We start from the raw sequence: 22,828 nt of genomic DNA on the forward strand, positions 1-22,828 counted from the left end.
GACCTATGCAGCTATGCCTCAACAGAACCTCAAGGCATGATATGCCTTTTATTTGATGCTAAACCACAACTTAGTTTCTGAGCATCCCATGAGTCACTTTTAGTATCTCTTCAACTTTTTCAAAGGAGTTCCACGTGAAAGACAGTAATTTTGTTGCTTAGTTCATACACATATGGATCTAACACATACAACACATTGTATTGCTATTATTGCTGTTAGCTAAATTTCAGAGTTTTACCACCAACGTACTCCCAACTGGTGTTGAATAGAATAACCCTTAACTATCTATCTGCTCAGCATGTTGCTTACCCTCATGCTGGGACCTCTGACATGATTTGACAGCAGTCTGCAGGCATCTGAGTTTTCTCCCATTTCTGAGAACTCAAGTGACGGCTGGTCAGTGTATAGTGCCACCTAGCTTATGTGAGGTTGAATTTGTTTTCTCTATTATAACGTTACTCTGCCAAATCCAGTCATTTTTGATTTGAAATATTATGAAAGATTTCCTAGCCTTGTAATGGCTTTTAGGGGTCAATGTCTTACCCAGAAGGGACCCCAGGGAATGATTACGGTACTTACAGGTGTCTTCTTCTTCCATGGAAATGCTGATCACATAACAGGCATACACAAAACCAACCAGCTGGAAAAGAAGCAGATGTTTTTAGAGTTTGTACCAGTAGATCAATAACTTCTATGAATTTGTAATAGAATAAACCTTTATGACTAAACAGTAGCTGTTATTTAAAACTTATTCATTTTTCAGTAGCTTAAATAGCTTTCTAAAAATTACAGATAAACAAGAAATAGGAACAGTTTTAAGATATCTCTCTTAAATTTTGATTAGGATATACAAACCATTACAAATTATTCATACGATATATTTTAGTTTTTTCCTATTCATAGAGCAATGTGTACTATATTCATTATTCTTACAACCATTTTAATGTTTAACATGTAGTAAAGAACCCAAAATATGTTGCACATAAATTAAACAGCAATCATCTACTGAATAATTTAAAATGCTGTGACAATGTAAATTCTATTCACTGCTAAACTGTTTTGTTAATTACATCATAAGAAAATACATTAACTTGCTGGTGGTTAGTTAGTGGTGAAATGCAGTAGGAGAGAATATGTGTACTTTGATGAGTGTCTCAAAGAGCAAACATATCATAGAGCAGCCTTTGACACTTGTGTTTTTTTTCCTGGACTTCCCTGAAAGATGATTTCATCCAGGGGACACAACAGTTCTTGGAGGTTAATATTGTTACTTAATTTCAGTTAAACTAAAATTACCAGACTTCTTCAATAGAGTTAAAAACAGCTGCTTCTCTAGCTGTTTTAGTCAGCCATTTTGCCCTTCTCTGTGTGGTCAAAACTTGTTTCCTCCTTCTATTCTCATTGTAAAACAACACTGAAAAGGAACTGTTCTAACAGCCCTAAAGTCGAAGGCGAGGCTTCCTATTGCAAAGAATACCTGTGGGATATCCATCTTCCCACTGTGATTCCTGACCCTGGCTTATAATCCTACCCCAGATCATGCAGCTATAGGCCAAGACATCTAAGAGGCTTTGTGAGAAGTTAGGGAGGAGGCCTCTCCGTACTTACAGAGGGGCTTCCTAGTGAGGTGGTCAGGAGGAGGATGCTGGGACTCTGGGTACAAAGAGTGAGTATGGGTGTTAGGTGGTCAGTCAGAAAGTGGTAATGCTGAGAGACACATAGACAGTACAGAGAATTTCTGAAGGAAGAGTGGAGGGAAATTCTGAGACACCCACAGAATTGCTTTCTAGATGAAACACCAGCCGGTAGGGACTGTCATATCCAGCCAGTGTCTTCTGTTGGCTTACTTGTGAGCCTGTGGTGTCCAACCCTTACTCCCTCTACTTTTTATCACTTCTCCTTCACCCCCCTGTATGACCAAGGAGGGAAGATGGAGAGGGAAGAAGCTAGTTATGTGGTCCCTTCTTAATGAAGACCTGGGTAATATGATGCAGCTCAAGCTGAGGAGCTGAGGGGTCAGATGAACCTGACTGAGGTAATTTAATATCTACAAGGGAACCCAAAAGTCTGTAAACTCAGGCTGGAATATGAACCAGAATGTGAGATAAAATGGGGTCTTTGCATGTGCCTGAAGTGGCAGTGGAAAAATGAATTTAAATTAAATTAAAATGGGTTCTACCAAATCCAACTTCTGCAGGAAATCAGCTACATACAGAAAAACAGACATGACCTGTGACCACTGTAAGCAGTCTGATCTCCACTAGCTTGAGCTTCCTTCGGGCCCTTTCACATAGTCTCTAAGTCACAGTGACACTCCCACGACACAAGTCAAGACTAAACCATTCATGCATACATAAATATACAACATTTGAATGTACTGTAATGAACACTATTCTATTATTAAATCATTTTTATTATACATAATGTGACAATGATTTTTTTCTGTGCATTTATCTCTATTTCTGTATTTTACTTCCTAAGGTAGAATTACTATAGGAAAGCACCACTAGCACTTCCTTTTGTTATTTTTATAACTATTGACTTGGTATTTAGAAAGTTTGTTCCATTTCCCTATCATAAGACTATTCAAAATTGGCTCTTCCGGTTATTTTAAAATATTTGATGCAGTAAGAATATATAATTATTGATTCAATTAAAGCAATGAAAAATAAGCTGAAGTATCACTTATTGACCACGGCAGTAACTAACAATACTCATGTCACCATGTCAGTGATATTAGAGAATATAGTTCCTAGAAAGTATGCATTCATAAGGTAAAATACCTTCTCTTCTCCTGCAACATCTTTACTTCATCTGGTACATTTTTATTCTTTATTAGTTATAGTTATGTGAATTATATTGAAAGTTTCTTTGTCCATTTAAGAATTTGACATTCTCAGTAATTTCTTTTTTTTTGAGATTTATTATTTATATGTGTGTGTGTATGTGTGTATATGTGGTGTGTGTGTGTGTGTGTGTGTATGTGTGTGTATGCGTGTGTGTGTGTGTGTGTGTGTGTGTGTGTGTGTGTGTGTGTGTATGCTTGCATTAGTGTTTGGGTACCATGTATGTGAAGGTGCCTGTATGGGCCAGAAGCGAATACTGAATTCCAGAGGAGGGAACTGGAGGTATAGATGGCTGTGAGTCACCATACTGGGAACTGAACCTGGGTCCTCTGCAAGAGCAATAAGTGCTCTTGACCATCTCTCTAGGCTTCAGTCTGTGTGTGTGTGTGTGTGTGTGTGTGTGTGTGTGTGTATGTGTGTGTATGTGTGTATGAGTGTGTGTGTATGTGTATATGTGCGTGTGTGTATGTTTATGTAAGGTTTTATGCTCTAAAATATTTGCTAAATGCATTGGATTTATTTATTTTTCTTCACAAAGTAATGGTGCCTCCACAGCCTTGGAATAGTTTTCTTGCTAAATCATATATTGGAAGGCATCTTCCAATGGACAGGTACCTAGCTCTTATTGGTGTTTCTGTTTTGGAGTGCACATTGTGTACTCAACACAATAGCTAGAGAGGCAACTGTTTTCAACTCTCTAACATAAATACTTATTCTTAAATCAGGAAGTCTCTTATACTGGTTTTATGTGGCTGGTATACCAAATTGGCATTAATATTTTAAATTGGTTTTCCTTGATGAAGTCTGAAATAGCCTTCACTGATCTAATATCACATATCAGCAGAGTTGTAGTCCTTCTGGAAGGTCTTATCAACATCTCTTTTCTTGCTTCTACAGCTTCCATAAGATGTTGATATTTCATGGCTGGTGGTACCACCTCTCTATCTTCAGTGCTAACAACCCCAAGACAAATTTCTTCTTATGCTACTATGACTGTTGTCTTCCCCTCTGCCTCTTTGCCCTGCTTTTCCTGGTGCAGGTCATCCTGTTGAACTCACCTAGACAACCTTGGACAATCTCCCCATTGTTGAGACTACCCGATTATCACACTTACTTTCATCTGCAAACTCAGTTTATTGCCCTTGGTGTTGAGTGGTTATGTCAACAGAAATTTCATGAATTTGGATGTGGGAACCCTCCAGGGAAATACATTACATGTCTGTGAACTTGTTTTACAACATGGACAGGTTTACCATAAAACTTTAGCTCTAGGAGATGGTGCGAGAGACTAACTTTCTGAGGTCAGTGTTTGAGATCATGATATCGAAGTCACATCTTCATTCGTTCCTCTCAGGAAACACCATTGTGTAATTCTGTGATGAAAGCAGCTACAAGCATCTGCACATTTTATATCTGATTTTTTATGTCTTTGCAACTTTTCTAAAATATGTGCTCTAAGAGCAGAACCTAACTGCTTTAAACACCACTCATTTCAAGTAGTTATACTGACAACTTCAAATTGAGGGTGGGTGGGTGGGAGTACTATCTTTCATTTTGAAACAGTACGGTTTTTATTTCATATTGTGCCTGACAGATACCACAATTATACCAAAAGGATGCTGCATGTGCACTCTTACTTAACAAGAAACATAATTCACATTTTTATTTATAAGCCACGGATTATTGCAGAAGCATCGATGTCACCTGAAAGACATTTTTCTTTGCTCTACTTAGTATGTAATTTGTAAATGTGCTGTATCCTTCCTGAATTCTAGTTTATCTTAGTTCTACATTACTGCCATAGGAAATCTAGTCACTCTGTGGCTCTTGCTTTCTCCCTCTCCACACTCTCTAGGGCTTTGCTGGATTCTCAGTGCCACATTTCACCTGATGTATTTGCCTTGTAAGGCCACCTCTGGGAATCCACAAGCCAGATATTGTTAGGAGCTAGCTTTTCTTAGGTTCAGCTAAAAGTAAATATGAAAAACGATGTAGCATATTATCCTCATGTTGTATATATTATCTGTGCATACTCCGGACATAGGCATTCTGGATTGTATCTTGGGTTGTTTCATGGGTCTGTTTGGCCTATGTAGTGTTGTGAATGTGAAAGGAGCCCATAGGATCACATGTTTGAATGGTTAATCATCAGGGAGTAGAACTGTCTGATAGGATTAGAAGAATAAATAGGTATGGTCTTGTTGGAGGTGTGGCCTGTTGGAGAAAGTATGTCACTAGGGGTGGGTGGGTTTTGTGGTTTCAAAGAGTCCACAGCAACCCCAACATTCTCTGTCTCTGTCTGTCTTTGTGTGTCTCTGTCTTTGTCTCTCTGTCTCTCTGTCTCTATCTCTTTCTCTCTCCTGTCTATGGTCTAAGATGTAATGCTCTCAGCTCGAGGGCCATATCAGCCTGTGTGCTGCCTTGTTACTCACTATGCTAATAATGAATAAACCATAAGAAATTATAAGCGATTCCCCAGTTAAATGCTTTCTAAGTGTGGCTTTGGCCATGGTGTTTCTTCATAGCAATAGAATAGTGACTAAGACAGCCTTCTAACAACTTTAAAGAGATTCTTTTTGCTTAAAAGATAGTTTAATGGATTCAAGGAATCTGAGTTCAATAACATAAACATTAATGGATTAACTTTCTTTGGAACCATAAGGAGGTAGACCAAGGTGTAGCTAAATTGGCTATAGGTTTCTTCCTACCCATCATGACTAAAATGACAGACAATTTGGGTCTCCTACAACAGTGTAGGAAAAGATAGACCTGGCCTGGATAGAAACCCCTCTGGACTAGTTTTGGTGTTTAATGAAACACAAACAGAAATTTAGACAAGCATTTCTAATTTTATTTTAGATGTTGCTACATTATATGATAGTTTTATATTTTAATTTTCATATCAAACTAAGGCCAATTAATTCTCACACATAATCACCATTTCTCATCTAGATAAGTGAGAGGCAGACAATGATGTATGGGCATGCTAAGACAAGTGCACTAGGGGCTCTGAGGCAAGACTGAGGCTATCATGATACTTATTAATTATTGTGAGTATGAATTTCTTTTGTAATTAAGAAAAATAGGCAAATTCTTTATTCACACCTAAGTGCTGAATTCAGGGAAAGTGGATTATTATTATTTTTCACTTTGTTGTCTTTTGAGCAGGACATCTAGAGTACGTGTTCACACATTACTGTTCGCTTTGACAGAGAGCATATATTTTTGCGTTTTCTAAAATTGCGCATTCCATTTGGCACAGCTGGATCCATCAACATTTATTGGTAAGTCCATCAGCATTTACTGGTTGGTCTATTGGCATTTACGGGAAGAAAGGCCAGAGGATTGATGAGAAAGCCCCTTAGGAGCACACAGTCTTGCTAAAACACTGCTCTCACATATCAATATGTGAAGTTAATTTGATGGAGTTGAGCTTGGAGACTCAACAGGAGTCCACTTTGCCTTGAACAGCCAACCCCCACCTCCTGCTCCCTGACAGAGCAGCCGTGCAGGCTTGGCCTTCTGGTTTTCCTGCCAGCTGCCAGAACAGGTCTGGAAAGTATTAAGTGCTCATTGGTAAATCATTTTAATATACGTTTATATACTTAAAGATACAAATATGTGTCCTCCAAGGGATTTTTATGGCATAAAATAAAATTTTACTTTCTGCAGGAAACTTTTATGTGGTTATAGTTCAAATCTTCTTCTAGCCTTAAAATATATGTTGACCAGATGGTTAACATTAAAGATTAGATGTGAGGTTTATTGCCTTCATTTCCTCATCCAAGTAAGTAAAGCTGAAATGGAATAAACAGTTTGGGGATAGATGGATTGCCCATGGCAGTAAAGAAGTCAGGAGGAACATGGGAGTTCATTATACATGGACTTCTGTGAAGGCAAAACAGCAGGCTTTGGGCTAATGTTTTCAGATTAAATTCAATGTAACTTGTATTTCTCCCCCATGGTTTAAGGCTATGGAGTCTGAAAAATATTAGATTAGCTGTATTTCATGAAAATATGTACTGTGTATGTGCTGGTCAATGTATTTACTTTTTTCCTTTTCAAATATTATGTGTTTTTTCAAATATGTTTTTTTGATTGACAAAGAATATTAGCAGATATTCAATCATCGTGACAGCACACTCCTTATCTAGCAAAAAATGTTCTTAGCAGTGGGAATTTGGGAATGCATAGTTCTAAAAGGAAGGAACAATGCGTACCAGCAGAATGTTTGTCAGAGCCAATTGTTCACTAATGGACCTTAGTATAGTCTAGATAGATGACATAAAAGGAATTCTGGCAGGAAATTGAAATATACAGTTCCATTAGAAACAATAAGATGAAGATTTACCATGCTAGAAACATTAGCTCACTCTCCAGGCTCTCAAACAGAATTTGCCAGTCACGATCTCAATATTATTACAAATGAATTAATTGAAATATTTCCTTTTACTTTTGCTTTATTGATGGGCATATTAATAAAATATTTATTTCAGGAATTACTCTTGCTATTGTGATTAACCAAACTGTTGGTTAATTAATAATGTTATGCCCATAAGAGCCTGTCTAGACATCCTGTTAATCACCAAATTGTAGTTGGCTGGCTGTGTGTTTCTCAGTTTCCTAGAATAAGAGTTGAAATAGTCTCTGTGGCTCTCTGCTGATCTACAAGAAATGAAACCAAGTGTATTCTTGCTAAGAGAAAAAACATACCAAATAAGTAACACAAGGGTTGTCCTCAGTATTTTATCTTTGGTGATTCTGGATATTTGTAACAGGGTCTCACTCGGTAACCCAGGTGATACACTATAGCACAAGCTCGCTTCAGATTCATAGCAAGCCACTGCTTTAGTCCCAGAGTGGTAAAATTATAGGTAGAAATCATTTTATCTGGGTAAAGAATTTTTCCTTGAAGTGCTGAAGATTGAACACAAAGTGTCTTCTTTTCTTTTGAAGACACATTTCATATTTTATTTACATTTTAAGACTAACTTTTATCTCAAAGTCACATATTCAACACCTATTTCCTTTTTGTTGACTTCACTTAGAACTTCTAAGCATGTTTTATTAAACAAAGACTGTAAACAAATTATCATGTCTGTTACATGTAACAGATGAGAATAGCTTTTAACAGAAATTCAAAACCCCAAACATCTTTTTATTATAAATACAGGCATCAAAACAATCCTGCGCCTGTGTTTGCTACTAACAGTAGTCAGCACCCACACCGCTTCAAGAACTAACACAGTTGGTTACTATTCATTATAGCTGCTACTTTAAACAATTCCGTCTGCAGTTCTAAATATGGTGGATAAAGCCTGTCGGTTCTGTTTGTCCTTGAGAATTTACTTTCAGAAAAACAAAGGTTCCCGTGGCCATCTGACACTCTTTTGCCATGCTTCTGTCTTGACAACCTGAATTCTATTTTGAATGCTTCAGGTTCATGTTTAAATGACAGCGCTTTAAGAAGAGAAAGGAAAATTGTGCTGCACTTCTTTTGCTACCTTAAAACATAATAGGTGCACATATATTAAATATATTCTTACAATGTCCAGGTCATGTTTACCAGCTGCAGTTCTTTTACTTAATGTGTGGGTATTTTGCATGGTGATATTTAATTAAGATATTAACATGAGTAGAAGGTTGTTGATTTAAGACAAGTTTGAGATCCACTAAAATTAGTCGTATGTCTGTCCTTCTGGTATCTGTGGAAGCTTCATATTTTCCTTGGACATTGTAAGATGTTTTGGCACTTTAATGCTAGAGAAATCCTGGCATTTTCCTAATACTGGTATGCTCCATGCACCCACAGTTCCACTGGAAGTATTGATTCCATTCATACTATTTTTTGTTACAAATCTAAGTGACAGAAGAGCTTCACGTTCTACTTTCAGGCTGTACACTCTGTTTTCTTACTTTGTCCTTGGTGGCCCAATAATCATGCCTGTCTACCTTGTAAGTGTCATGTCTTCATCATCTTCAAGGCCCCAGCTAACCATTCTATTACCTTCATCCTTCATCCTTCATCACCTACCCTTTTTGTCTTTCTTCGAGTTCTTCCAACAAGTAAAATTTATGAGGAACTTTAACTCCTGTGGAGACCGCTATTTTCTCCTGCTCAAACACAGAGCTTCTTCTTTTTTTTTTAATTGGATATTTTTATTGATGTTTCAAATGCTACTCCCTTTCCTAGTTTCCTGGACATAAGCCCCCTATCCATCCCCCTTCCCTTCTTCTGTAAGGGTGTTCCTTTCCCCATCCACCCACCCTTCCCACCCCCACAAAATTCCCCTACACTGGGGGGTCCAACCTTGGCAGGACCAAGGGCTTCTTCTTTCATTGGTGCCCAACAAGACCATCCTCTGCTACATATGCAGTTGGAAGCATGGGTCAGTCCACGTATAGTCTTTGGCTAGTGGTTTAGTCCCTAGGAGCTCTGGTTGGTTGGCATTGTTGTTCTTATGGGGTCTCAAGCCCCTTCAGTTTTCAATCCTTTCTCTAATTTCTCTAACAGGGGTCTCATTCTCAGTTCAGTGGTTTGCTGCTAGCATTCACCTCTGTATTCGACATGTTCTGGCTGTGTCTCTCAGGAGAGATCTATATCTGGTTCCTGTCAGACTGCACTTCTTAGCTTCATCCATCTTATCTGGTTTTGGTGGCTGTATATATATGGGCCACATGTGGGGCAGGCTCTGAATGGCCATTCCTTCAGTCTCTCCTCCAAACTTTGCCTCCATATCCCCTCCTATGAATATTTTTTGATCCCCCTTTTAAGAAGGAGTGAAGCATCTACATTTTGGTCATCCTTATTCTTGAGCTTCATGTGGTCTGTGGATTATATCTTGGGTGATTCCAACTTATTAGTGAATGCATACCATGTGTGTTTTTCTGTTAGGTTACCTCACTCAGGTTGATATTTTCTAGTTCAATCCATTTGCCTATGAATTTCATGAAGTCATTGTTTTTGATAGCTGAGTAATATTCCACTGTATTGATATACAACATTTTCTGTATCCATTCCTCTGTTGAAGGGCATCTGGGTTCTTTCCAGCTTCTGGCTATTATAAATAAGGCTGCTATGCACATAGTGGAGCATGTGTCTTTGCTGTATATTGGTTTTTGGTATATGCTCAGGAGAGGTATAGCTGGGTCCTCAGGTAGTGGAATGTCCAATTTTCTGAGGAACCTCCAGACTGATTTCCAGAAGGGTTGTACCAGTTTGCAATCCCATCAACAATGGAGGAGTGTTCCTCTTTCTCCACATCCTCGCCAGCATTTGCTGTCACCTGAGTTTTTGATCTTAGCCATTCTCACTGGTGTGAAGTGGAATCTCACTACAAAGCTTAAGTCCAAGGGGATCAAGGACCTCCACATCAAACCAGAAACACTCAAACAAATAGAAGAAAGAGTGGGGATGAGTCTTGATCACATGGGCACTGGGGAAAATTTTCTGAACAACACACCAATGACTTATGCTCTAAAATCAAGAATCGATAAATGGGACCTCATGAAACTGCAAAGCTTCTGTAAGGCAAAGGACACTGTCATTAGGAGAAAACGGCAACCAACAGATTGGGAAAAGATCTTTACCAATCCTACATCTGATAAAAGGCTAATATCCAAAATTTACAAGAACTCAAGAAGTTAGACTCCAGAGAGCCAAATTACCCTATTAAAAATGGGGTGCATAAGTAAACAAAGAATTTTCAGCTGAGAAATATTGAATGGCTGAGAAACACCTAAAGAAATGTTCAACATCCCTAGTCACCAGGGAAATGCAAATCAGAACACAGAGCTTCTTGAATGCTAGTTTAGAACTTGGCACTGAGCTACAGACATGGCCTGTATTTCTGATTTTAGTAAAGTTGTGAAACAGGCTGTCCTTTTAAAGACAACTTTTTGTCTCTTCCATTAAGGCCATCCATTACCATATAGAATTTAAAATTATCTTCTCTGTGTTGTAAGTTCTGGCAGCATAAAACTACTCTCTCCAATATACTTAATGAAAGCCAATGACTTGAGAATTAGTTTTAACACCATTTTTCCCATAGAAGAGGTTAATTACTTTCCACAATTGGGAGTTGATCAGACATTTGGTTTGTCACCCTCTGAGAGTCTCGTCCTGGTTTCCTCAGGCTTTTTACTTCAGGCTTACAAACCCTCCACAGAGGCATATTTAAAATGATTGCACCACCAACTCATGCCTAGACCACAAGAAGCTACCATAGAATTTCCTTTCCTTAGCTCGATATGGAATTTTGTTTTTTAATACTCAGTATTTGACCTTGTAAGAGGCAGGTGTTTATCAAAGTTTCTGGATGGGATGTCTAAAACAATGTGGAGGAAGCTTGGCATTCTGAGTATCAGCAGTGCTGAAGGTGTCAGCCATGTCATTCAGCCAATGTAAGTCTCTTGTACTTGTATCCTGGGTTACTGTCTCATTCAGTAATTTGAGAAACTTTTATCTCTCTTCCTGAGGAATCAGGATTGAGTACCATATGATGATTTACCCTTAGTTTTGGCTTGGTCATCAGGTCTACCTTTTCTTTTAAGAAGTTTTATATAAAAAATAAGAAAACCAAAAAACTCAGATACCAAAGAGCAGGCAGCAGGTGGACAATTTCATCTCACACTGCTTTCTGGACACATTTCTTTCTTTACTGTTTCCAAAAGGGCCTTTCTGATCCACTACTACCAACTCTACCTGCCTTCTTCCATATGCCCAGTGCAACGGAGGACTGCTATCAGAGGAATACCAGGGAAGAAATCTTGAGAGGGAATGGCTTTCTGCTTGCTTAGCTCAGTGGAGAGAATGTGTATCTGTGTAATAACTAACCATCTTGTTTTTAATCATATTGTTTATACTGTTCTTTTCAGGGTCCACAATGAGAATAAAGTCTATTTATGGAGCACTAGTGAAGTCTGAACTTACTGATAGATATTTGGTTCCTTTCTGAGAGGTTCCCTGGAAACTGGACTTCCAATAAATCAATGAATATGGAAATGACTTGTTCCCTCTACAATGACCATAAAAAGGCATAGCAAGGATTGGACTGAATTCATTCTGCCTTTGAGGATTTATACCCTTTTTGTATGTTTGTGTAGGTTAGGGGAACATTTCTGTAGATAGCTTCCAAATGGAAAACAAATGATTTTCTGGCTTCCACCACAGAAGAAGAGACATTTAGTGATATGCTTTTGTAGTGCAGACACTGCACAAAACAGCCCAGCAATATCATAGAAGAAACAAGTGCTACTTAAATTCATAGAAAATGTATCCTCTAATTGTTCTGGCTGAGTTCATACTGTTAAGTGTAGTGTCTAGGTTTTTTCCCTTCAAAAAGTACCTGTTTAAGTAGATAGTTTTATCTAGGATTTTCAAAATAAATGTGTCTAGCAAGAAAAATTTCATATAGCCTCTGCTGATTTTTTTATAACTAAAACGAACTTTAAAACTCTGGGTGATAACTCTAAATGTATTTTGGAGTTAGGGAATTATTTTTGTAGCAGTGTCAGATTGGTTGGGTAATGTCTGAGCTTGAGTATGTGTGGAGATGTGTGAAGAAATCCCCAAGTGTGCACTGAGTCATGTCTCCTCATGCCTTATCTATTAAAAGAGTTTAGCCTAGCAAACTAAACTAAAATCCAGGTAAGGCAGGCATGGTAGCACATGCCTCTAATCTCAGAACTGGGTAGGCAAAGGTAGGCTGATCTCTATTAGGTTGAGAGCAGCCTAGTCAACAGTGGGAGTTCCAGGCCAGCCAGGAATATACAGTGGGCACTTCTTTCAGAGACAGGAAGCTGGATGGGGACAGGGTGACAGGACCTTCTGTGTTCATTCAGACAAACTGAACTGACCTGAGGCTTGCTTATTGGATTGTCTGGTACCCTTTTTTCACTCTAAGACTCCTTAACACTATTATTCTTTAGAGCTGGCTCTGCTTACGGACCAGAGAAGCAACTTTGGAATACTCTCAGGGCCTTAGGGGAGACATTTAATTTCAAAGCAGAGGGTCAGAGTTTAGTCCCCAAACTTCTTAGGAAAGAAGTGATACTCTTGAGGCCTAAGATGGGACCCCCTGTTTATTGCTTGCCACAGAGGAGTTCCTTCACCCGACACCCTCATCTGCACATTCCTGAGTACTATGTGTCCTAAGAAGATAGTGCAGTTTCTTTGTAGTTACTCTTTAGTAGAACCATGAGCTCTCTGGCTAGCCACACAATTAAATGTTCATTTTATAAGTCATAGTTTTAGAATGGTGTCAAAATCTCTAAAAGCATTTTCCTTAAGCATTAAAAGTATAAAATTTAAGTAAAATGCATGAGATAACATTAGGATGCTGCATCTGATGACCCAGAGATCTTGTACTTGACCTTTAGTTTTATAGTGTATGTTTTCACCTCAGTTAATATCTTAAGTTCCGTTACCACCCAACCATCCATAGGAATGAATAATTTTCTCCTTTTCTGATAACACTTATGATCTCATTGTTGAAATTAAGAGGACAGAATTATGTTGTCATATTTTCCTTTCTATATTAGTACCTATCTTTGTCCAACAAATTCAGTATTATTAGAGTTGAACAGATTAAATCTATCTTTGGCCCAATATTTATATAGTAACTTTGTCCAAAACTGAGGCCAAGTCAACTCATAATTCACTCGATGTGCCAATCTTGATCTTGAGTCCAATTCCTTTGTTGTTTATAGTTGTTTAATAATGTGTTAGGTAATGATGGAATGGGGCAGGGAGGTTTTTCTCATGACTCTGAGAACTTGTCTTTATGTGCCTCTATCAAGAGCTAGAAAGGCAACCCTCATTTGCTCTAAAAGCCAGCTGTGAGTTCTGGGAGGAGGGTGATTGCCAGACTGGACAGGCCACACTCTGGTTGCTGCCAAACTCCCCTCAAAGAGAAGACTGTTACAAAAGACTAGACGCCAGAAGTCATTTGGGTAATGAAAATGTTGTCCTTCAAAAGGGACACTTGGGAATTTGATGACTCATTTTTTTGAGTCAGAATCTTGTCTGTATCCCACGTTGATCTTAAAAACTCATAATTCTCTTTCTCAGTTTCCCAACGATACAAAAGAAAGTGTTTTCAAACTATTTTCAACTGAATTTTTCTGAACTAACATTATTTGCTCCAGCAACCAGTGAAGTGATCTAGATAGTTACAGATTTTTGTTTATAATATTTCCATGGACATATGGTTGTGAGTGACAATTACCTCTGTTTTTATTTCAGCTGCTGTGAACGCAAGAGCCAACAATGGGGTTTCCTGCTGCCTTCTGGCTTCAGTTCACCCTCTCTGTCAGATGGTAAGTGTTCAGCAGCAGGGACAAGCTTGGTAAAGGGCAGAGGTGTTGGGGTTGGCTCAATAGTCATCAGAGCCTGGCTTCCTGCTAGGACTTGAGAGGTAGAAACTGTGGGGGAAGACATTTTGGCACTGTTTTAACTCAGTGGCAAAAAAAAATTGTGTTCAATGAGGTTTAATGACATGGCTTTTGAAAATGCCATCCAGGTCCCCACAGTGTTGAATCGGCTTTGAAAGTACATAGTCCCTATTGGTGAGCTGGCACTCATCTTCCCTTCATGGTGGGAGCTGAGCTGGATGACTGTCTCATTTGTTATTAGAACTGTAGAGAAGTTCTAAAGAGTGTATCTACATAGCTATTGTTTCTGATAGCAATATAGAATATCCGAATAGGCAACATCTTCCTATTTATTATGGTGCATGCTTGTATTTTATTATGAAAGAATTCCTTTTGAATGTTGACATGCTGGTGGGTACCGGCTAGCAATTTATCTGCTTCTTAATGACTTTGCTGTGTTAGTTTTCTTTCTACTCTTGTGACCAAAGCAACTTGGAAAAGAACGGGTTTATTTTATTGTATTCTTCCACATTGGAGTCTGTTATTGAGGGAGGCCAAGCAGAAACTGATACAGCAGCTGAAAGACACTCCACTCTGTCTTGTTTCTCATGTGCTTTACAACAGGTTTTCTGGGGTGACACATACTCATAGTGGTCTAAGACATCAATTAAATTATCAATAAAGAAATGCCTCATAGATTGGGCTAGAAGACAATCTAATAGGGGAATTTCACCAGTTGAGGCTGCTTTTTCCAAGATGATGATAGCTTGTATTACATTGACAAAAAGCAAAACAAAACCAAAGGACCCTCCATTCCACACACACTCATACACAACTAACCAGCATACTAGGGAGAATTACAGCTTTTTTTTTTAGGTGAATACCCTTAGCTCTTTTTGGGAGAAAGCCAGAGATCAGTGCATCTTGCTTTGTGCCCATAGCTAGCCAGCAGTGGAATTAGAGAAACACATATTTTTTTTCTAAAGGTTTCTGTTTCGTACATAGTTCACAGCATGTCCATTTTCACTAGGTAGTTCTGAGAGAAAGTTTATGTACTGGGAGGCGCCCCACTGCTACTCTACTTCAGTGTTTTCTTGGCCTCTTATGTTGTATGTCTATGAGTAATTAGTGAGTAGTAGTCCTGTAGCCATACTGAGTTGGATTTTGTTTTCACATTCATTCCTTCACTCATTGTTTTGCCGGGGAGGGGGGGTTCTTTTTTTAAAGATGGCTCTTAGGTGACATTGCTCCCACTTTGGACACCCAAAGACATTTTCTTTCCTCCATGTCTCCTTTGCACAGATTCCTTTCCTTTCCTTTTGAAATTGATCACTTATCTATTATCTTACAAAAATATCACCTGATTCTCTCTGTATTATGACTACTCCCTGCTACTCACAAAAGTCTGAAGAGGCCACACTCCCTTTCTTCTGCCTGTCTGTCCTGTGATTTACACAGCTTGGCTCCTGGCTGTACTTTTCTGCTGAGATTGCTCTCCTAAAGGTTAATGGCCTACATTTTGTCAAGCCTAATAGTTATTTTACCCATTGAAATTTACATAGTACTGACCCCATGTCCCGACTGGATGGCAGGTACCCGGGCTCACCTTGCCCTAGCTCCATACCTTTGCATTGCAGTCTGGCCTCAGAAGCTTATGCTGTGGTAAGAAGGGATGTAAAGGTTGAAAAGTCTAAGCAATAATAGTGTTTGTCAGTATCCAATTAATGTAGTTAAATACCTGGGACAAACAAGTTATAGGCAGAAAAGGTTTGTCTTGCTTTATACTTTCAGTCCATGGTCAATTGGCCTAGTGGCTTTCGGGACTGCTGTGTGACAGAACCTCATTTCATGGTGGAAGGAGAATACATAGAGGAATGTGATTACCATGAGGCAGCAAGACATCTCTGTGTTTAGTGTCTGGACTTAACTTCCTTTCACTAGACCCCACCTTTTAAGTGTCCCCTCTCCATGAGTGCCAAACTGAGGTCAAGCTAGCTTTTAACACAAGGACCTCTGCTAGATTGAAATTTAGCAGCTAGTTCCTGTCTGGTATTAGCAGAATGGTGTTTTGTGCAATTTATGTTGATTTACTATTGAACAAAGCAGAATAATAGTGGACAACCAGCCTTGGCTGGAAACATTTGCCTGAACGGATAAGGGGCAGCACTGATTCCCAAGAGAAACCTGGAGAAGGTTTCAGAGTCCACTCTAATCTTGACAGTATAATGAATGTTTTTGCTCCCCCAAATCTTATGCTGAGATTCAGTGTGGATTGATGCTGGCTTTGCAGGTGTTTAGGTCACAAAGATTAAATCATGATAAAAGGACAGAAGAGAGATGTTTCTTTTTTTCCTCTGCCACATGAGGATATATAATGAAGGCGGCCATATGCAAACCAAGATAGCTCTCACCAGAAACCTGCATGTAGCACCCTGACCTTGGATTCCAGCCTTCAGAACTGGAACAAGTTTCTGCTGCCTCTAAGGCACCCATGTTTTGATACTTTCTCTGCTCTGGCCTACTGAGACACCAAGGTTGTATTGATTCAAGAAAACAAGGTTAACCAAGACTTGGGTTTCAGAATGGTGGTGAACCAAGCATGGTGTATCCAACTGTGCACACCTGTAACCTTAGCGCTGAAGGCTTAGGTAGGATATTTGCCATGTTTCAGGTCGCCCTGGGCTGTATAGTTTGTTCTCCTTGGGCTGTACTGTCAGTTCAATGGCAGACTGCAATAAATAACAGGTTGCTTGAACAAAACCAAAACAAAACGAGGCTTTTTTAGAAGACTTGAAAGCTGGAAACAAAGATGGCTTCCTAAGAAAAGCTGGGTGGTGGGGGGAGGAGGTGGTGGGGGATGTCAGGTAGAAGATGAAACTGTGGAACTGAAACCCACTTTCTGTCCAGTTTGGGAGCTAGGAGGAGGCAATAAAGAAAGAATCCCAGCTGGATAAGACCGGAATGTCTGAGTGTTAGTACCATTAGAAACAGATCAGCAAGTCTGCAGCACTGAGCTGCCCTCTTTATGCTTATCATAGACACCAGCTTAGGTCATGGAACTGCTTCAGACCTCAGCACTCATCAGAAAGGGTGCCCAATACAAAATGGTGTAGAGGAAGGAGTGTGCTCACTCTAGGATAGCATTACACTGGCTTGCATATGGTATGGTGCTTGTTGTTCATTGAATGCACAAGCGTTTTTATTCTTTATCCATGACATACTCATGTTAGGGAGTTATATGTTAGGGAGCTTCATCAGCTAATTCAGACAGAGTTAAAAACTTAGATACAGTATTGGATGCACCGCAAATCTCTTTGCAGAAAAGTTGACTATTTGAAGTTATATCCTTTTATCCTTCTTGTATGGAATGATGACCTGTTTGTTTTTATGGTAACAGTTATATTGTACTTATGAGGTGTTTTTATGTGTGAAAACTGCATTCTGGTAATGGCAAGAGAAAAAGACCAAAGATGCCTATGTGATTACTCTAAATCTGGAGTGCCTGCTTCCAGAGCTCTCCTATTGGAGCAGAAATAAAATTTTACCATCTAACTATTATCTAAAAGTTCTTTTATTTTGTGCTGAAGTCAATGATCCTATGTTTCTGGTACTGGCACTATTTTTTAGAAGCATATTCAACAACTGATATCAGCTATTGCTTGTGGAGAGAGGAACCAATATACTTTGATCTAAAGAGCAGGAAGACATTTGAGTGTCTTTATTGTATTCCCTCTGCTCTCTTCAAGAAACAATCACAGTAGCAAGGAATAAATTGTTGATCCCAAGCAAAAGAAGGGAGCAAGTGAAAACGTAGGTAGCGAGTGCTAGAGAGAAGCATACTTTGGCTTTTCAATGCCTGTCCTTTTTTTTTTTTCTTTGAATGGTATTTTGTTTTTATTAAATGTGTAAGTGGGCATGCCTGCCTTATACGAATTTAACCAGACAATCCTACACAAGCAGAAATTAGCATATGTGACTGACATTCAGCTCAGCTTCATATCCTGGAGAATTTTATTCCAGGGTCGCTGTCCAAAGAATCAGAACAACAGCATCGTTGTTGATGAAATCGCATTGTCTAGACCACACTCGTGACTGATGATAATAAGTAGGTGGCTGGGATGGAAATGCATTTGGATGCCATTGCATGTTGGTTTCTGAAGTAATTCAGTAATTCAGTTAACCTTCTTAATGAGGTCAAAGACTCCTACTGCTCTTGTAACTTTAACACATATGTCCTGGAAGACACAGATCTTTATGGATAATCAAAATGCATTTAGTTAAGATTGTTACAGAATTTTCTGCACACACAAGTGACTTCCTAGGCTCTATTTTATAGTGATTTATCCTTTCTTACCTAGCAAGGGAGGCTGTATTTCTCTCTCTCTTTTTTAAAAGATTTATTTTATTTGTACAAGTACACTGTTGTTGTCTTCAGACACACCAGGGGGCATCAGATCTGGCTACAGATGGTTATTAGCCACCATGTGGTTGCTGGGAAATGAACTCAGGACCTCTGGAAGAGCAGCCAGTGCTCTTAACCACTGAATCATCTCTCCAGCCCTGCATTTCTTTTATGTTCCTTGAATACACCCAATAATTACTTGTTCTTTCAGCTTGTTGATTATGAACTTCTTCTCAACCTGGTGGACTGCCCCCTTTCCCTTCCCAGTTGTCCTATCCATGTGCATGCATATACTTGTGTGCACAGATACATGCTCCTTCCAAAAGTTAATTTAATTAATTCATGGGTTATTTCTTTAACATGGCAACATAACTGCTCACAATTTGAACTTTACCTTGGAAATTTCTTTTGGATGGTTTTTCTAAAAATAAAAATTTCTTGTTTCTCTTAAAAACCAGAAGAGAATATGATCTGAATACCTATGGCAACAATTGGTTCAAACTGAATGATAATTGCTTTTTTATGTGTGTCCTCTTCCCTGAACTCTGAGTCATGTACCTGTTTCTCCTTCTCCTGTGGTCATGGTCCATTCTTGAAGAGGGACTTCTACATGTTCAAGAAAGATAAATGATCTAGTAGTGAAGAGTGAAAACATGTTAGAGTTTGTAGCAGGCATCTCCATCTCTGGAGAAAATAAACTAATGATTATATCACGTCTAAACTATGTTCTCTTTGAGCATGGAACCATACACTGGTTGTCTATGGCAGTGTGTAGATTATTCAATGTGTTTTCTCTCATTCAGTCAACTTCTTATACTGACAAACACTTTGAAAATAAAACAAAGCCTATAGCATAAGTTTCCCCATCCCTGTATTTTATAGGTAAGGAAACTCGCCCATGGGCTGGTTATCATCACCTAACATGTCTATAAATCAGTGATATCATTCTTCCTTTCCTTTCCTTCCCTTCCCTTCCCTTTCCTTTCCTTTCCTTTCCTTCCCTTTCCTTTTTCCCTTCCTTTCCCTTTCCTTTCTTCTCTCTGTCTCTCTCTTTCTTTCTTTCCTTCTTTCTTTCTTTCTTTCTTTCTTTCTTTCTTTCTTTCTTTCTTTCTTTCTGAGAAGCACAAGAGATCATGTGCATAATCTGTGTGAACAATCACCTAAGCCACTTTTTAAAATCAAATCAAACAACTGGTATCAAAACAAAAGTATGTCTTGTTACTAATTTGCACATTGGAGATTTTTCTTGCCTTTATGTTTGGATTTATTATTACTTACATTACACTGACGGAATGAGTTTTATTTATTTATTGCCTTTGGAAGTACATGGCAGATGTAGTTTCCAGCATCCAATTTGAGCATGTCACTAGAGGACTAATCACTGTGGCCAGAAAGCATTAGGATAAACCCCAGTCATGCTTGGTTAGATCCAGAAACATTTTCTCACATCAGCTCATTTGATGACAGGTTAGAACAATTGTCTGCTTTCTCTCTCCCAAAGTGCTAATGCAAAGTGAAGTTAATCAGAGCTGGGAATGCCCTCAGACCTGAAGGAGATGTTGAAAATTCCTTTCAAAAATGCTAACCTGTGTCAGCCTGTGAAAGCATGTTAATCTACAGCAGTGTGGTGCTGCGTTTGCTTTTCATTTCTATTCATTGTTTTCTTCTACCTTCCGGAGGGTTTTACTTCCTTAGAGCCTCTGTTCAGAAAATAATTACATGGTATATAACATAGAACTATTTAAATATATTTAATCCTTATTAAAATGAATAAAAGTAGCCTCAGGAATCTATTGAGGTATCCAGCTCATGAATATTCATCAGCCGCAGTTTTCTCTTATTTTTTTTCTTATAGCAACTAGAGATGTTTTAACTATGCACAAAGAAGCCATTCAAACCTTCCTCCATTTATGATGGATTGCAGATAGCTGTCAGCAGGGACTTTCCTAGCATCCGTCTCCACTCATTTATCAACTGTATATACTGTGTGAAAATGGAAGGGAGAGGGAGGGCAGGAAATAGAAATAGAATGGTGGGGGAGGAGAGAGAGAGGGGTGTGGGGACGAGAGAGAGAGAGAGAGAGAGAGAGAGAGAGAAAGAGAGAGAGACACAGAGAGAGAATAATATTTTTAATGTTAAAACCTCACTAGTGCACTAGTGATTTTTGGAAGAATTTTAACTACATATTAGAAATAGCAAAAAGGAAAAACTTTGTTGAGAAGCTAAATTGGAACTGTATTTAAACATTATTGAAAGCCTTCCTTGGCTGCACATGTGCCCATCTTACCATTACATCTCAGTGAAATTCTCTGTCACCCTAATCCCACCTTGTCCCCAATTGTATATCTAAAATATGTTGTTTGTATTAGACAGTAAAATTACAGCCACAATGTAGGTTTCAAATGATAAAACATTAAAGTAATATGTCAATGGAGCAATCACAGCTGGATAAAGTTTAGGGAGTGACCCACTGTCTGAGATATGAGAAAGGACAGTTTGTTTTGGGGAAATGGTGTGGATGATAAGTTTCACAACCAAAGAAGGTGAAGGAGCCTGAACTGATGTTTCTGTGGTTTCTGAGAGGCCACTGGTAACAATGAGGTTGAGGAGGTCCAGAACATAGATGCCCAAGCATACTTGGGTGAGGAAAAGAAAACTTAATGAGGAGTCTGGGCTGATTGATTTTTAATGTTTGAATACCTCTCATAGCTGTGGAGTTCATTTATTTTGTATAAGAGACAAAGGGAAATTAATGACTTAAAATGGAAGAGAAACTAATTTTCCAAAAATTAAAAACCAACTTCATAAAATACAAATTGGTGGAGAAGAACTTGTCTGCACAGCAAGTTCTCAAAAGCTGGAAGGAGAGAAGTGCCTGATTGCTGTAACCTCTCACGGTTCAAATGTTCAAAGAATGGGAGTTGAAAGGCAAAGCTGTCAATCTTACTTGCTAACAAAGGATATGCTGATGAGCGTACACACAAACACACACACACACACACACACACACAGTCACACACACACCTACAGTCAGAGCATAACAATCTTCAATCTTCAGTGATTATCTTTGAAAGTCAGGATATTTAAATGTTAGTCTACTATTATTTTAAAGAATTTATCACATTTTTTTCATTAGGCTTTCAATCAACAGGTCCAAGAATGGTATTGCGGACTCCAATAGCGAGAATGGTCAGCAAACCCGTGACTTATTCAACTATAGAAAATCTTTAAAATAAGATGTATTTTATGAGCCATAGTTTGATTTTGAAGGTGAACACATAGCATATATTAACATATGTTTATCTGTGTGGCATCAAGCAGAATTTTGTTGTAGGAGGCCTTAGGAATTGTTCTATATGATTCCATGATGGTATAACATCATGAAACTATAAATATCAGTAAGGTGCTTTTTCTTTGTTTTCAAGTGCAGACTGGATGAGAGTCTAGTTATCCCTCCCATGCTGGATCATATATCCTCCATCTTCAGTCATGGTTATCACTCCAGGTCTGTTCTGGGACCCTGCCTTGAAGGCCTCCTGAGCCCATCTGATCATCTCTGAAGTGCCCTGTCATGCCTATTTTGTAATTCTTTTTTATTAATTATTTTATTTGTTTACATTTCAAATGACATCCTGCTTTCTGGTTTCTCCTCCACAACCCCCTCATCCCATCTCCCTGACTAATACAGATGCAGACACTCACAGCCAACCATCGAACTGAGCCCAGAGACCCCAGTGTAAGAGCTAGGGGAAGGACTGATGGAGCTGAAGGGTTTTGTAACCATATGAAGAGCAATGGACTAACTTGATCCCTCAGAGCTCCCAGGGACTAAACTACAAAGGAAAAAATATATATATATACATGGAGGGATCCATGACTCCAGATACATATGAAGCAGAGGATGGCTTTATCTGGCAACACTGGGGAGGGGAGGCCCTTGGTTCTGTGGAGGTTTGATGACCCAGTGTAGGTGAATGGGTGAAGGAGTGCTCACTCTATTTTGTATTTCTAAGTCACACATTACCTTACCAGTTTTCATCAGCTTTTAAGAGCCATTAAAAAGCCATCTTTTCCATGGAAGAGTTATTAAAAGCTTTTATGTAAAACATCTATGTAATGTACTTTCTAGTGGGCGCATGGAAGGCAAAAGCTTCTTACTACACACACCAACTTTAATATTTGTATTGTACTTTATCTAATTATGTAT

The 22,828-nt window shown here is 38.8% G+C and overlaps 1 protein-coding gene across 2 annotated transcripts in view; it reads right to left on the minus strand.

The window, feature by feature from the left end:
• The window catches only part of Nkain3 (Sodium/potassium transporting ATPase interacting 3), a 696,335-nt gene that overhangs the window by 51,582 nt on the left and 621,925 nt on the right, over positions 1–22,828 (minus strand). For both annotated transcript variants that reach the window (XM_039110792.2, NM_001109540.2), the window contains exon 5: positions 580–640. In XM_039110792.2, the coding sequence (XP_038966720.1) occupies positions 580–640 (61 nt within the window). The remainder of the gene's footprint in view (positions 1–579; positions 641–22,828) is intronic.

Source organism: Rattus norvegicus, chromosome 5, assembly GCF_036323735.1.
Source record: "Rattus norvegicus strain BN/NHsdMcwi chromosome 5, GRCr8, whole genome shotgun sequence".
Taxonomy (NCBI): Eukaryota; Metazoa; Chordata; class Mammalia; order Rodentia; family Muridae; genus Rattus; species Rattus norvegicus.